We start from the raw sequence: 17,867 nt of genomic DNA, 5'->3' as shown, positions 1-17,867 counted from the left end.
AATTGGGAAAAAACAATAGAAACAACGACTGGCATACATTTTTGTTGAATTACGTAAGATTTAAATTAAATTTCTATCTCTTTTCTAAATATATTTGTCTTTATTTTTAAAATGCTTATCGTCTGTGTAAATTATGCTTCATTTCACTTGAACGCATCATTTTTAAAACCAGTACGGATACAGCAAAGTTCATAACGAATAGTTTTGTTGTTTTTTAGACTTTGTTATATGCAGGTCCGACTGTATTATTTTTAAATGGTTAAAAAAATAAATATATAAGCTGCTGAAATCTACCTAAAGAAATTATTTACTAAGCTATAATCCTAGCAAACTTCGTACCACCTTAAATATTTAGTATCAGTTATTATAGAATATTTGAATATTTTCCAGATTGCATGTCTAAGATAGGCTTCTTTTTTGCACTTCTGGTTCAGGAACTGCTGCTCGTTTTAAATCTTTAAAATTTTTGTGTTTTCAGTAACAATACATTAATAATGATTAATTAATGTTTTTTTTTTTCTTGTACAATAAATAAAAGGTGATACAACTCTTTTCCTAAATTAAATTGAGAGAAAAATTATTTTTATTTGGATAGGATGCCCCAAAGCAGAATGTTTTTCATTGTTCCGCAATGAGCCCTCAACTGACTGGAAATGTTCTGTGGTGAAAATTCCCATAATCGGGTTTTCACCTTTTCTTAAAATTCTGCCAGATTGTTCTGTGGTAACACTGATTGTTCTGTGGTAACACTGATTGTTCTGTGGTAACACTGATTGTTCTGTGGTAACACTGATTGTTCTGTGATTTTGGCATATTCTGCTTTGGAGATAGGATGCAAATATCTGAAAAATAAATCAAGATGAAGAAAACTGTAGATTGATAATTACACAAGGAGAGTCCTTCCATGTGAATTGAGCATGTTTTGCTTTCTCAGCAGGCGAGATATACCAGTAGTGCAGAGATTTGTTCATGCACAAGTTCTTTGACTGCTCCAGGGTCAATCTACAACAAAATATATGAACGTGTGTTTGTTATAAGAGATTTAAAAAACATTGACAAAATATTCTGAATACAGTGATACCTCGGCTAATGGATACAGGTTCGGCTAACGAACATTTTTGTTGGTATGAATGCAAGGGCTAACATAGCACAGCCGTGTCAATCATCAGAATTACTGTCACGTGATCCCAATTAATGCATGTTCATCTCTGAATCTTTTTCCAGATGTGCATCTATTGCAATTGAAATGAAAGCATTAAGCTAAGAGGAAATGCATTGAAAACAGGGGACTTTATGTTTTTAGTGCCCACGTTCTTTCAGTACAAGACTCTTATTCATGTTGCAAGGGGTTGTATAGTTTTAAAATAAAAAAATAACTTTTTATACGGACACCCTGTGCCCATAAACGCAATTAGAAAGTTGTTGCTCTCTTTCTCCTGTTTGAATATTTCAGCAAATATTGCACTTAGAAACATGGATTTTTTTTTCTTTTGGGCATCAGAAGAGACAGAGCAACAACTTTCTATTTGGGTTTTTGGGCACACATGGAGGGTACAAAAAGTTAATTTTTTTTTTATTTTAATAACTAGACAACCCCTTGCAACATGAATGACATATATCTAAGTTCTATACTTTATTTGGATACTTTTTCTAATTGAAATTATACCCCTTGGACAGTGGTTCCCAACCGAGGGTGCGAGCTGGGGGAAAAAATTAAAACATGCTGACTGATTATTCAGGAAAATTCAAATGATAAAAATTGAATTTTTCAATTCTTAAAAAATATGAGTATACTAATATTCATATGGGCCTCATCTATGGGCTTTCGCTTGCAGAAAATGTCGCTAAAAATTTTCATTGTAAACGTTTCTTTTTCGATTAGTGATCACTCTTATTTTCAAGAGATATACCAGTTGTGAAAAAAATACCATGATTTACTTGAACTACAGTGGAACCTCAATAACTCAACACCCCAAGGGGGATCGAAAAACTTGTCGACTTAAGCGAATGTCAAGCTAGCAAGGTTTTATTTCATTTTGAATATAAAAAATTTTAAAAACCGTTTATGTATCCACACGTGCCTGTATATTACTCAACAATCCTATATCCCAGCATCTATAAATTCATAAAATTTTTTAATCAGCAATTTTCTGTGAAAAGTTTTCGTATTAAGAATTAAGTGGAAAAATCATATTTTGACTGTCGGAAGATCTGTGATTTGTAAAAGCCTACCCAAAATTATGAAGGAAAATCTTTGACTCATATCAATCAAGCACGGTAAATAATGTTATAGAAATTTTCCAACTGATTGACACATAGGCGAATTTTGAAAATTGAGTTGTGGTAATGCAATACAAATTGTAATCGACTTAAGCAGAATTCTGTCATCATGCGTCAAGTTAAAGAGGTTTTTCCACATTGAATTTAATATCATTCGAATCATTGGAATAATAAATGTCGAGAGATACAAGGGTGGTCAAGTTATCGAGGTTGCACTATATTTCACTGGTTTTTTTTTAACATTGGTACCTCATGTTATTAGCATGTTGTGTTTAGGGGCCATTCAAGTATTACGTAAGCAGATTTTTAGCTATTTTTGACCCCCTCCCCTCCCTTGTCAGCAAAATTTCGTCAGCAGCTTAGAATATTTCATATCTTCAAAAAGGGTGGTTGATGACGTAAGCAACCTTCAAATCCCCCCCCCTCCCCCGTCATCAAAAGTCAGCAAATCCGAAACCCCCTTCCCCCCCCCCCCCCCCCCGATGCTGACTAATACTTGAATGACCCCTTAAATTTGATACTATCGTGAACATTAGAACTCAGGAAAAACATCAGAAAATTTAGTTAAGTGTCAAAGACACATTAATTTATAGTTATTGCAGCTGGAATCAATAATGAAAAATGTTCAAAGAATCTTTTTTTTTTTCCAAATCTCAAAAAGTGTTAAAAAATAACTTTTTTTTAATTGCACTTGTGAATTAATTTTCAAAAAATAACAAAAAAACAAATAAAGCAAAAAATAAATATTTGCCACAGCCAAAAAAAGGCATTAAATAATATGTAAAAGAATTCACAGAAATCAATAAATGGATAATTAATGTAATTAATTACAGAAAAACTAAATTTTCTAACATATAAAAAAACTAATTTAAAAAATGCTTCATCCAAGGGGGCATGGGAAGCTGCGCCCCAATGCACTAGGGGTGCGGGAAGAAAAAGGGTTAAGACTAAGGGTTATTTACTACTGCTTTAGGATTAACGATTCGCCAGCAAAATGCTGTGCATGCTGTTACCTATGCACCCCATATATGGTCTGAACTTTCTAGGAGCTCCTCTTTTCCATCCGTATGTATGAGACACAGAAATGTGCTGGCCAGACCAGAAATGAATAGGGACACCTAGGAACCAATTTGGGCTCTGTACATACTGTAAAATAAAAAGATCTTCTGCATCTCCTCTTCCTATATGTTCCCATTTCTTTAATTTCGAAGCTACTCATTTCAGCCTTTAGTCAGTTTTTGTCTTTTCATAGCACCTCATAGTGTTTTATATAAAAACACTTATCTTCAAATTTTGGGCAGCTCCTAGAACAGGGGTGGCCAAATTCTCCCTGCTCGAGGGCCAGCATAGTGGTCAGCTGCAGAGTTTCCATCACTCTGGTGTATAAGCCGCACGAGGAAAACTCACATTTGTATAGCCTATAAACATGATGAAACACTGAAAATTTAGCTGTTAACTTTTACCCTTTCCTTGTATTCCTCCACTTTTTCATGAACTTTCCACTTCTCTGGTTGCATTCTCAGTTGGATGTAATGCATCGAAAATTGCAGTTTCTTCTACAAATGATTCCATTCGATACATTATAGTTTGAATTTTACAAAGCCAGATGTGTAATACATGTATTTTTTTACGTGAGCAGGGGGCATCAGAAGTGTTTGGAACATATGAGTGTTGGTCTTGACCTTTACATAGAAAATTTGGATTTCTGAATCAATTCGGGGGTTGCTCGGACCCATGCCGCAAATTAATGTGGGTGTGTGGGCACCCACAGCACTCTCTGCTCAAACACCACTGTACGTGAGCTATTTTCTTTAACCAGAATATTGGTGATTCAGTCTGAAGTGCCAGTCCGGTGCAACGAGAAATGTCACCAACCTGCCATGTTGAAAATCAGAGATGAATGCTTCTCTGGTTTTGGAAATCATTGTCTCGCTTTATGGAAGTTTCTTTGACAATGGCACAATATCAATCCACAATCAAATATGGCATATTTTTCCCCAGAGTCTATGTGGCTTTGTGTTGACGTTTAAGGTGACATTGTGAGTTGACATCCACTTCCAAAAAGTTTTGTAACCGTGCGCAGAACACCACGTATGCACAGCTATAACAGGCAAATTGCCCAACTAGAGAGAAAAAATAGAAAAAAAAAATGCTCATAACTACAACTTCATGAGTGATTTTCTGTTGAGCAATGTGAAAAGGCAGTATGGTGAGAAAAATAATAAATTATTCGTCACTATAAATAATGAATGTTTGTTAATCAAGAAGTCTGCAGTTGGAACCAATAGCTCAAATAATGAACACAAATTTAATTTGATACACTATTTTTGAGTTGTCAGGGGCCACACAAAATCATCCCACTGGCCAGCTGTTGACCATCCCTGTTCTAGAACGAATTAAACAATTTTCCATTAAAACCTATACAAAATCTCGTTTCGGCTAAGTAACGGGATTCTGGAACAAATTACCTTCATTAACCGATGTATCATTGTATAATCAGAAAACACTTTTAAATACTAAAAAGTAAAATTCTTTACCAAAACATTCTCAGTAATGATTAATATAATGTACCAACCCATATTTATTCTGAACTATTTCAGGTGGAATATTTCGTAAAATTTTGTCAGGAATCCGGAAGCCTGCTACATTCAGCAAGTCTCTAGCTAATGGACCCTAAAATTGTAGAGTGAAAATTGGTATCATTTCCAGTCCAAAATAAAAATCAAATGACAAAGATTCTTAGGGAACATTTCATAATACACTAAATTATTAAAATGCCAGTAATTTGTTACAGAAAATTATATTGTTAAATCCTTTTATCAATTCATTATTATCATAATTGGTAATGCTGTTACAGAAACCATGTAAATTTTTTAGGGCAGTTCCTAACTAGAAGAATTCAATATCACCATAACTTATACAGTAAAGTATCTACTAAGTAATTGCTACTCAAGGATTCAATGGTATGTCAAAAAATCGAAATCATCAAATTCTCAAGACGGCACATAGTTTAATGTTTGTACACTTGAAAAATGTTGTTATAAGTGCTATAAATATAGTTGAGTCTGTTTTTTAATGAAAGAAAGTTTTCATCCTGTCTCAAAGGATAATCAACCAACTTGAAATAGATTGGATATAGGGAATCTCTATATATAGAGAACCAAATTTCCAATCTTTCCAAGTTTTTCCATAACAGGGTTTAAAACTATAATAGTCAAGGGTCTGTCCAGTCAAAACTCAAGTCCATTTTCTGGACCCTTCACTAAATACAAATTAATGAAACCATAAATATAGGGGGGGGGGGGACACAGTAGCCCAGGTCGATAAGATACTCGCCTCAAGTATCAAAGGATGTTTAGAGCTGTCGCGAGTTTGATACCCGGTTCGTCCTTGTCAGAAAACTTTCCTGACACAGGGTTGCAACAAAAAACAGTGACTTGACCCCAGCAAAAAAAAATTCTACCACAGGGAGTCCCCCATCGAGGGGTTAGCGTACCAACCTCTCGATGAGTATAAAAAACGAGCCTGCCATTCGGAATCTGCAATAAGTTGTAGGTCCCTGTCTAATTAGCCCTTGTGTGCAGAAAATTACTGTGGTGCGACAGAAGTGATCAGACCATAAATATGGCGTTTAATGTCTTTTGTGATAAATCAACTACAATGAAGCCTTTGCTACAACAATATTCTCTCAATGATAATAAATCCCTCTACAATGTTTTTTTTTTCAAACCTTGCTCAGAATTGCCTATGGGTCTACTGTTTAATTCCTCTCAATACAACTAGATAGCCTATACTATGATAAATCCTTCCAAAACAATATTTTTTGAGATTTCAAAACTGCTTCAACATTTTTCATATTTCACTCAAAATTACCTTCAATATCTTTTCAAATTCCTCACCAGTTTTTGTTCTTTTGAGGATGTTTAATAACGTGTTATTTTGCACCATCTACCCTCCAAAAGTGATGAAAATGAAGTTGCAGTAAAGGCACTTTCTGTGTAGTGCGCGTGCGCACACACACACACACACACACACACACACAGAAGTGTTAGTAAACTACTTTACAGTGTAGAACAACTAAATGAATTTTGAGAAATTGAATTTTCTGGATGTTATGCCGAAACACATATTTGGAAAGAAAAGTGATTTGTCTTTGCATACCGGGCAAGTACTTGCCCGGTATGCAAGGGGACCCAAGTTTGATTCCTGGAGGAGACAAATCACTTTTCTTTTTCCAAATATGTGTTTCAGCATAACATCCAGAAAATTCAACTTCTTAGTATATTTTGGGCCGAAAAAATATCATCTCTTAATATAAATGAACTTTATCAATCAACTGATCAATTGGAATTTTTTGCATTTTATGGTAGTACTGACAATGCCAATTCCAAAGAGATGTCATTTACAGCATAAATTTTGTGATGAGTGATGATAATGCTGCCTCACAATATAACTAATCATAAAATTCTGCTACGACTATATTTTTCTTCATCTGCAGAGCATCATTACATCAAGGTTTCACTGTAGATTGTTTCACTTACCCACATACTCGCGTATAAGCCAAGATTTTTTTTTGTTCAAGAATGTGTTTCTTAATTGGGGGGGTTGGTTTATACATGTCAGTTTTTGAGGGGGGAAATATTGACCCCCCACATTACCAAATCATGTAGTTGCATAGCCTCTGTACGGCTAGCTTGAAGATCCGCAATGCCAATATTTTTCATTTGACTACTTTAAATAACATCACTGACCAGTATAGGGATTTTTGTAGCTATAGACAGAGCCGCAACTAGTTGCTTGGTCAACCAGGGTAAGCGTGCATTTCAGCACTCCCTTCTAATGTTGAAGGAGAGGTTCTGGGTGGAATTTAAGCTCCTTCTGGTCCAGCGCACAGCCACCAGACCCAACTCTAGTCGCAACACTTGTGATAGATGGCAATTTCGCCTAGAAGGTAAAACCCAAGTGGTCATTTTTCCCCCGAGTCGATAAAAGTCATGATCACCCAAGCGGTAGCCATTGCTCCATTCAAAATATTGCAGTCTTATGAAATATCTGCCGGCAAAAATGGAAAGAGGGAAAACATTTGCGTATAATATTTCTTTCATACTGATAGGGATTTTTAACAATTTTTCATTGTAATTTTTATTGCATGAAACTATACAAATTTTTTCCCTCTAAAATGCACTGATTTTTTTTTTTTGGGGGGGGGGGGGGGTCGGCCTCTACACAAGTATATACACAGTACTTGCTTTTCACAAAATTTTTTAATCACATTTTTCTCAAAAATAAGGAAAATATTTTCACAAAAACAGGACCCCACAAAAAAGGTCTGGACAGACCCCTAATGGCATAAGTAAAAAAAAGGGATAAATCTTTTTTGTTGAGTGCTCTTTCATATATGTATAACAGATTTTTTTCAATTAAACTTAAATTTTACAGACCAGTGTAGTAGCGGGTGTGCCAAATAATCAAGAGTCTACCTAGGTGATTCCTTCCCCCTTCAGTGAAAAAATTATATTATTCGCGTAGGCAGGTAGAGGTGATCATTTACTCCTCCCTTCACTATACATATCATCAGTGGTCACACCCCCCCCCCATTTGAGAAGCCTGTATCCTCAGTCTATTATGTATATTATTATGACTGTATATACTGTATATACAGTTGAAGCCTGATTTAGTATCACCATACACTTCGAAGAATTTTGGAGCTATAACGAGTTTGTCATAATATTGAATCACAGTTGTTATGCCTGTAGGCAAGATCTGCTCACCAAACATTTTTGAAGCTAGGAGGTATTCTACTGTATATAGCTGGTTTCATTAATGTTTATACTATAAACTGTTTCTTAACCTATGGTTCATCAAGATGAAACAAGTGATATTTTGGCAGACAAAATTTTGATCCTAACTGAACTAATAATTCTCAATCAATTACAGACGTGCCAACTTTTGGAATCCAGAAATCCGGAGATTCTCCCGAGGGGGGGGGTACCCCCCCCCCCCTCATAGACTCGATCAAAAGAAAATTCATAAAAATCTACATCACATCTACATACTGTTTATAAAGTATGTTTTTCCTTTTGTGGATGCTATCAGTGATTTAAGAATTCATATACCCAAGATTATCAAAGCCTTATATTTAGCTGTATATAGCTTAAAGTTTTATATTTTCTTTCTAAAGATGTTTAATCGGAAGAAACGATTAAAAAAAATTCAAATTACAAAGCTGCGGACAAAAAAACGTGTTTACCGCGCGGCTGTTAATGGAATACAATAACGATTATACAGGAATTTTGGCAACCAAGGCCATGCCCCTGATTAATGATTGCGATAAATGCTATGAAAAGAAAGTCACGTCTTTGCCAGTTGCTTAAATGCGGTCAGAGACTTTTTTACAGCTGCTCGATGGAAATGACCACAGCTGTCCTCTATGGGTGTTTTCCCTAACGACAACGGTAATTATTGACGCCACGACAACATGAAAGCTCGTGTAAAATCTAATTTTTTGCCAAAATCCGGAGAAATTTTAACAAATTTGGAGAGCGGGAGGAAAAATTAAAAATCCGGAGTCTCCCGCCTAAATCGAAAGAGTTGGCAGGTCTGCAATTATCAACAAATTAAATTTTACAGTAATATTCCCCCATAGGTTTGCATAATAAGATTGGAAACTTGAGCCCACATAAATTAGTGGTAAATCTTTTTTTTTCAGACATTCTGCAAATCATTGGGTCTGATTAAGGTAACACTGCTACAGACCATGGCATAAAAAATTATTCTAAATCTGGGAATAAAATGAAAAATTGAGAATAGCCCGTCTCGTGCATTGCCCTGGGTTAAAAATTTCATAAAAAATACTATTTATAAAATAAAAGTACAACAGAATAATTACTTTGACTTTGTAGTCCAAAGAAGAGGCTGTATGTAGGCTAAAAAGAAAAAACAGTTTTACTTGCATGCATGCATCATAAAATATTATGGCATGGGGATTTTTAAAATTGGTGCACTTTTTCCCTCCTCACCCCCTTCAAAGTTTTAAAGTTTTAATTTTAACATATAAGTGTAAACCACCAATGAATGTGAAGTTATCGCTATTGCTTATTACAGGGGTTGACAAATCCCAGGCACAAGACAAGGTTACCATGGCAACCATAAAATTGGCCTAAATTAAGCATATTTGCATATAACTTTTTTTTGGTCACATCCTATTTATATTCCTGTCATTGACATGTCACAATTCTATTTACAATTTTTTCATCAATAGATTTTTCACAGAATTTGCTTGAATAAATTTTCCCTTCTTAAGGAAATGTCCTCCTGATTGTCCCCAGCTATCTTTCAAATTTTATAATGATAACTTTCTATCAAACTTTAACTATCAAACTAACTTTCTAACTAACTTTCTATCAAACTACTAACTTTCTAAACAAAAATGTATATAAATATTTTCAATAATACAGTCAATTTGCAATAGGTCAAACTCTGATAACTCAAATACCTGTTTAAGCTAAAGTTTCAAGTTTTCACTCAGCCCCCAGAATATTTTTCATATTTTAATATTAAAATTTTCCCTTAACTCTTCTTCCTTTTAGTTGAAGTTTTCAGGAATGATATATATTTAAAAAATTGTATTTAGTAATAGAATTCAGCATTTAGCAACAGAATTAAGCAAATTCATTTGTCTGATGATAAAAAGTGAATGATTTTCTCAATATAGAAGGACAAAAAACAGAGAAAGTAAAAAATCACTGCATTCTTGACAGAAAATAATCTTGTATACACTTAATTTATATGTTTCATTTATATGAGTACCGTGTATGCATCCGTGTCCATAATACAATATGTATGTCTGGTTGATTTCTTAATATTCTTATTCATTAATTAAATATGATTAAATTATTATAACTAATTTCTTCAAATTTCTTAATCTCCAGTAATTTGACGTTTTCCTAATATGATATTCGTAAGTAGCGATGTTATTTTAATAAATCTTTCTTTTTCTCACTCTGAAATCTGAATTTCTGTCAAGTTGAACTAATGATAACTAAGTTTTTTTGTTGGCTGCTAAACATTTGACTTATTGAGATTTGACTGTATATATTTTTAGGACCACTATACTTTCACAACTTTTTATAAAAAAAAATTTATGAATATTCGTGTATATGTTTCACGTATTCATGTATATATGTTTACAGCTAGGACTATTACTACAGGACTACTTGGGAGTGCCTCTTATGCTCTGGCATAGCCATCTTCAACCTGTTGCTTGTGAGCACCACGGCGCTTCACACAGCACTAAGAGTGCTCAATGATCATATTAAATTTTGTGTTTGCATTTGATCAATGCTTCAATTGAACACCCTGTAAAAGTTTAATTCAATAAAGATTACAATTATGCACATTTCAGACATACGTATATCAAAGTTGCCGTAAGGGTGATCCGTTTGATAATGGCAGTGCTCACAACTCAGTTGAAGACCCCTGCTCTAGCACAACAAAAACAAATTATAAATCAGTCGTCACCATAAAATTGATGAGAAAAGAAACAAGAAACACAAACAAATAAAAATTCAATTGACAAAAAAAAAATTTCATAGAATAGTGAAACCTATACAAAGCGGAACATGAAAAGACTGAAATAATATTCTATTTTAGGCTGTTTCCATTTTATTGAAGGTGCAAACAAAAACACTAATCATTGAACAGACTATATTTTGATTTCATTTAAGACAGGTTCCTGTCTCATATAGTGTCTGTCTTAGACAGGTTTCACTGTACCAGTTCAAGTAAAAATAATATTGTTACAATGGCCTATAAGCTACAAAAATAGATGTAACAAATTGCGAGTCTCAAGCATAAATATCAAGTGCTGAAACAGGCAAAATGTCACGTCAGATTTGCCTATCTTTTTATTTTAGCATAGTTAAACTTAAATTCATTTTTTTCATCACAAATGTTGAACAAATTTCGCAGCTGACTATATCTTATTTATCAGCAGGTAAAGTGCCTCTAAGAATTTTTTTTGGATTTTTTGGTTTACATTCATTTTTTGTTCAATTTCGTGAGAATGGCCCTTGAGCAATTACTAGAGTGGAGTGTGAAGAGAAAACACAACATTTTTGGAAATTACGCCAGCAGGTCTACCCACACCAAAAGGAGCCATCAAATCTTGTAAAAGTAAAAAATAATACTTTAGACAAGCGGGTATCAACCAGTGCTCCCTGTGAACTTCCAGGGGCTCGTGGCCACTCAGGGAAAATAAAAATCCAGTAGTTTTGAAAAAAATAATTAAAAATATTTTTGAATAATAAAAATGTATCAGTAACTTTGATAAATTTAAAAAAAAAATAGGCCTAAGGGGCTCCACGGGTCAAAAACGTTGAGAACTGCTGCTTTAGATGATTTTACTCAAAAGCTCTGCTTGGCTTACAGGAAATTTGACTAGTGCCTGAATTATTTTTCAATTTGTCAAGCCCTGGCCCAATGCTAAAGCTAGAGATGTAAAATTCTCAAGAATAATCTTTAGAAGAATATTCTCTGGAAGGACTACTATTATAAATAACTTGAGAATGTTCTTGTTATTTATAATCCTTCTAGAGAAGATTCTCAAGAATATTTATATTAATGTATATATATAATAAATATTCTTTATAAGTAACTTAAAAACATTCTCATGGAGGATAATGCTGGAAAATATTCTGTGGAAGGTGACTATTATTTAAATAACTTGAGAATATTCTTACTAGTTTCTATGAGAATATTCTAGTTATTTTTATAGATGTAAATTTCTCTAACAATCTTTCGAATGATTCTCAAGAATATTCTTGAAGTTACAATAAATAACTTCACCTTATTTTTACTTGGCAATGAATATCTCTAAAATTAAAAACATGTTTATAATATGCTAATTTTTATGAATAATTAAAATATATATATATTAGCAAATATAATAGTATTTGCTATTATGGTGAGAATGACCTCAATAACCTAACATAATGGTATTTGCATTACGTTTGTGAAAGAAGAAGCTGTATTTTATTATTTTCCTGCAAACAAAAGTAACTATACAAAAAATATCCCCATTCTCAGAGGATACAGAACTGTTCAAAACAGGAACGTAGACTAATTATTCACAATAGCCTATAATTGAGAGTAAAGAAAAAGCAATGATAAAGGCAAATGATGAGGAAAACCTTAAACCCTTGGCATGTTCATACATAAAAAATTAGCTAACCCGGTACTTCAAAGTATCATCAGTAGATAACGAATTAACCAAAGATGAGTGTGGATCAGAATTTATTCACCATTTGGTAGCTGCAAAAGTTATGTGATGAGAGAGAATTCTTTTAAACTACCCAAATACCCAGAAAAATTGGACTTTCTGGAAAGACGAATGTTATAGGAACTCCACCGAAAGCATTGGTGCTGTTATGTGATAGAAAGAGACATGCATCGGAATGAGTTTGATTTGAAAAGCTTTCAGAGCTTCATACATACAAAATAAAGGAATTGTCAATAGAAAGAGGAAAATTAAAGTATGCAGTCCATAATATTAAGCCTTTCAAGCAATAAAGTGAAAACAACATGGATGAATTGAAAAACTTGCAAAGGAATACACGTGATAAAAAATTTGAGTGTATGTTCATTTAGTTCATTGAACTATCTTATAAATGGCACAGTTATCTTTCTTTAGAATAAAGGTGATCATAAGAATGGTTTCCTTTGTCAACTAACATTGATTTTATTTTTTGCTTAAAACTTATTTCTGAAAATTTATCTAATTTTAATAGAAATATTTTAATCTTTAAAATCTTAAGGTTTTCAAAATTTTAATTACAAAAACTTTTGAAACTTCTCACCTCACCATGACCAAGAATATTCTTTAAAACTTGTCATTATGAGGTGATTATGCCAAAAATTATTTTGTTCTAGCTGTAAAAACTGAGTTATATTCGATAATAAACAAAATTTGTAAAAAAATTTCCATTTAAAAGAAAAATAGAATATTCTTGACTATTCTCCAATTTTTACATCCAGGAGAATGTTCTCAGGGAATATTATAACATCACATCTCTAGCTAAAGCACTTACTGATACTGTCAGGCTATTATGAATTTATGTCCATTACGCACACTTTGAACACATGAAATCAGAGTAAATTGTACATAAATGAACTTGTTATCGTGGAATTTTTTTGGCCTACAATATATATTTAATTTTCCTTTAAAAAAATTATTTTCCAAGAGAAATGAAAAAAGCATTAAAGAAATTGCTTAGTTCCCTGACCCTGATAAAATCTGTTAATTTAAAGGTAATTTTTTTTTTTAATTGATGTATTCGCACAGCATAACATTCAAATTTTCTCTTTTTTACACTGTATTATAAATGGTGTTCATACCTAGGAGATATATTAACTTCCAGAAGCCAAGGCTTCAAATCTTTATCCAACATGATATCAAATCCAAACAGCTCAAAACAGTTGTAACGGCTCTTGGTATAATTGCGCACCAACCTTGTCATCGGACCTTCAGAGCTGAGAATAAAAAAAGTGCATTTACAGCCATTACTGATGCATTTGAATTCTTATAAATACTAATAAAACTAAGATCTGAAATATAAACAAAATTAATGTGAAGGCATGGGTGATGCTGAATTAACTTCTACTGGACATACATGGCCAAGAAATTATAAAGTACGGGTTTCAGAGAAATACGAGCAAGAGGTACAGTAACTGGTATTGTACGAGACGAAAAAGAAACTTCATACAGAGATGCCATTGTACTATAATTTACTTGGGTCCCGGGACCGGACCCAGATTATTGGCAAAATCTGGGTCCTTTTTGAGTCTTTAAAAAAAATTAAATTATAACCACCGCCCCCCTCATTCACTGGTATCCATGCAAATCAAATAAATAATTCATTTTTAACATGTTCAATCCAGAGGTTCATTAAAAAAAAAGAAAAAAAGGTTAATTTACCAGCTCATAACTAGATTCTTTTACTTTCATTGTCTACCAGAGAAAGCTTGCAAAGAAACCCATTAACACTGAGAATTCAACATGAGTATTTAACACATGTAATAAATCTAAAACAATGTAATTAAGTTAGGCATACATCTATAAATTCTCTGATTGAATTTAGAGCAAATGATTCTGACATCCATCTTCAGATTCCTTCAAATCCTATAAATCCTTGTGTAACGTGCCGATGATCCCCCGGCGTAAAAGTCCGTAGTCACCGTCACGTTATCTTTTGTCATAAATGTTACTAGTCTGCAGCTGTGATCGTATGGCGACGATCAAGGCCGATCGTGATGTTCGCCTGCGATCGCATGCAAATGAGGTGACCTTGAAGCCGATTGGCTTGATCAGACACGTGCGGTCGGATGTTTTTCCTTTAAATACCGGCCGTACGTTGTAACAAGTCTGATTCCGCGTTCGTCTAATCTTGTTCTGTTCAACTGAAGCCCTCTAGTAGGACGGTTCACCGTCTTACTACCGTATCTATTGGCCTTAGGCTGAATTGTTAAAATGCAATAATCTACATTATTTGAATCCGTTTTCCGGCAGGTCCGGAATCAAAATATAAAACAATCTTCACAGTCAAAGTTCTTCATTGCTGATCGAGGTGGTCCGGCCCTCAACCGAGAGGCCCCCGGAGCTGATCAAGGTGGTTCGGCCCTCAACCGAGAGGCCCCCGGAGCTGATCAAGGTGGTTCGGCCCTCAACCGAGAGGCCCCCTGGAGCTGATCAAGGTGGTTCGGCCCTCAACCGAGAGGCCCCCTGGAGCTGATCAAGGTGGTTCGGCCCTCAACCAAGAGGCCCCCCGGAGCTGAGCAAGGTGGTCCGGCCCTCAACCGAGAGGCCCCCAGGAACTGATCAAGGTGTTCCGGTTCTCAACTGAGAAAACTCCTCTGGTATTTACGGAAAAGCTAACAACATCGGATGTCCAATCGCTGCACAGGTTGACTGTTGTTGATCATCAATTGGTGAGCCAGTATCTTTACTGCTAACGTCAAATAGAGGGCTCCAAGATATACTAATCCATTGTTAAAATTAACTAACCCATATAATTGAATAAATAATAATATTTCATGCGAAAGTTTGTTTCTAATCATTTTCCACTTGTCGTTTGCCACTTTATTGCTGGATATTTCGAACCGGGCAAGCAACTCCCATAAGGGACGTTGCAATTTTGGGGGCTCGACCGGGATCTCAGTAAGTGTGGCAAACCGCGGGTGGAAAGTACTTTCGCTAAAAAAATTTTTTTTTTTGATATTTAACATTGATTTTAGAGATGAATTCTAATAATCATAGTACGCCGTAAAATTCGGGCGATCATCTGATCAAGGTCAAATCTAAAATTTGCGAAAATGTGATTTTATGTTCTAGTCGTTTTGTGATTTTACATTCTAGTCATTTTCAATAATTAAATGTTGAGACTAAGGACTTTTTCTCCGGTTGCATGATCCTGTAGGAGAGGGGGGGGAGTGCCTGTCGAAATTAGTGTATAATGTGTATTTTGGAGGGAAATGTTATTTCGTGTATTTTGGAGGGAAATGTTATTTCATGTGTTTTGGAGGGGATAGTGTGTTTTATGTGTATTTTGCGGTTTTTAGATAAATGAGATAATTGATGTGACATTTGGTGTGATATTTTGAGGTAGTGGTGAGGAAATTGTGAAGTTTTCGGAAGGTTGATAGGGCAGGGCCCTATATCTATATATTGTATTTTGGTGTTGCGATTTCATGCGGGATTTGAAGTTTTTGAGTGTATAATTATAGTTAGTGTATTTCATGCGGGATTTTTGATATTTTTAGTGTATTGATAATGTGTATTTAATGCGGGATTGTTTATTATATTGCATTTCATGTTTTCGATAGGTTTCTTTTTCCTCGGGATATGGATTGTTAGGAAAACTGGGCCTTAGAAAAATTCTTAAGAATTTTTCTTTCTGGTGGCAGGGGGAATGTAACGTGCCGATGATCCCCCGGCGTAAAAGTCCGTAGTCACCGTCACGTTATCTTTTGTCATAAATGTTACTAGTCTGCAGCTGTGATCGTATGGCGACGATCAAGGCCGATCGTGATGTTCGCCTGCGATCGCATGCAAATGAGGTGACCTTGAAGCCGATTGGCTTGATCAGACACGTGCGGTCGGATGTTTTTCCTTTAAATACCGGCCGTACGTTGTAACAAGTCTGATTCCGCGTTCGTCTAATCTTGTTCTGTTCAACTGAAGCCCTCTAGTAGGACGGTTCACCGTCTTACTACCGTATCTATTGGCCTTAGGCTGAATTGTTAAAATGCAATAATCTACATTATTTGAATCCGTTTTCCGGCAGGTCCGGAATCAAAATATAAAACAATCTTCACAGTCAAAGTTCTTCATTGCTGATCGAGGTGGTCCGGCCCTCAACCGAGAGGCCCCCGGAGCTGATCAAGGTGGTTCGGCCCTCAACCGAGAGGCCCCCGGAGCTGATCAAGGTGGTTCGGCCCTCAACCGAGAGGCCCCCTGGAGCTGATCAAGGTGGTTCGGCCCTCAACCGAGAGGCCCCCTGGAGCTGATCAAGGTGGTTCGGCCCTCAACCAAGAGGCCCCCCGGAGCTGAGCAAGGTGGTCCGGCCCTCAACCGAGAGGCCCCCAGGAACTGATCAAGGTGTTCCGGTTCTCAACTGAGAAAACTCCTCTGGTATTTACGGAAAAGCTAACAACATCGGATGTCCAATCGCTGCACAGGTTGACTGTTGTTGATCATCAATTGGTGAGCCAGTATCTTTACTGCTAACGTCAAATAGAGGGCTCCAAGATATACTAATCCATTGTTAAAATTAACTAACCCATATAATTGAATAAATAATAATATTTCATGCGAAAGTTTGTTTCTAATCATTTTCCACTTGTCGTTTGCCACTTTATTGCTGGATATTTCGAACCGGGCAAGCAACTCCCATAAGGGACGTTGCACTTGCAAGGCAATTTCCTGGTGGAATGATTTTCTTTTCCCTCCCTGATGTTCCACAACTCTGATCTACCACCATTTAACTGCCATATATTTTCACACCTAAATGTGAGCTAAGTCAAATAATATGAAGTGTTGTGCTGGTGAAACTTAACAGTGTGCTTGTGTGTGTCTGCCTTTGGCGTGTTTTCTGTACAGTTGGTGATGCCATCTATCCTCCAAATTGTTAATGTGTGGATTCGAAATTTAATGTTTACATATTTGTGTTGTAGGTTGATGATCATCGTGCGGCAATAGAATTTTTTTTTTTAAAGGGATTGGATTTTTTCCAACTCAAAGTTGGAAAGCGTTAAAAATTGATATATATATTTATTTAGCTTATTACTACTGCAAAATTGCGGGTTTCAAACCCTGATTTCTGCTAAAGACAATTTTAAAATTTTTTTCGAAAATGTGCATTTTCAATCTAGTAGGAATAAAGCAAATTTACAGCATGCTGACAATGTTTTTAAATGCTGGTAGATAGCTGTGAAAATTACCCTTTCAAAATCCAGAGACGCAACTAGATATCTTACCATCCTATTCTTCAACCACCTGCGGGTTCTATCAATACAATACAGTACAGTGTAAA

At 35.2% G+C, this 17,867-nt stretch overlaps 1 protein-coding gene across 5 annotated transcripts in view; it reads right to left on the bottom strand.

The window, feature by feature from the left end:
- Positions 1 to 17,867, bottom strand: part of LOC149088708 (tubulin monoglutamylase TTLL4-like) — a 61,887-nt gene that overhangs the window by 13,272 nt on the left and 30,748 nt on the right. For all 5 annotated transcript variants that reach the window (XM_089249189.1, XM_089249193.1, XM_089249202.1 and 2 more), the window contains exons 13-16: positions 13,675 to 13,809; positions 9,170 to 9,206; positions 4,856 to 4,953; positions 888 to 1,002 (exon numbers count right to left, since the gene is read on the bottom strand). In XM_089249189.1, coding sequence (XP_089105315.1) covers positions 888 to 1,002; positions 4,856 to 4,953; positions 9,170 to 9,206; positions 13,675 to 13,809 — 385 coding nt within the window. The remainder of the gene's footprint in view (positions 1 to 887; positions 1,003 to 4,855; positions 4,954 to 9,169; positions 9,207 to 13,674; positions 13,810 to 17,867) is intronic.

Source organism: Pholcus phalangioides, unplaced genomic scaffold (assembly GCF_987345545.1).
Source record: "Pholcus phalangioides strain wild (caught in Gottingen) unplaced genomic scaffold, Ppha-v1.0 ptg000003l_1, whole genome shotgun sequence".
In the NCBI taxonomy this organism is placed as follows: domain Eukaryota; kingdom Metazoa; phylum Arthropoda; class Arachnida; order Araneae; family Pholcidae; genus Pholcus; species Pholcus phalangioides.
This window is presented reverse-complemented; position numbering and strand designations above follow the sequence as displayed.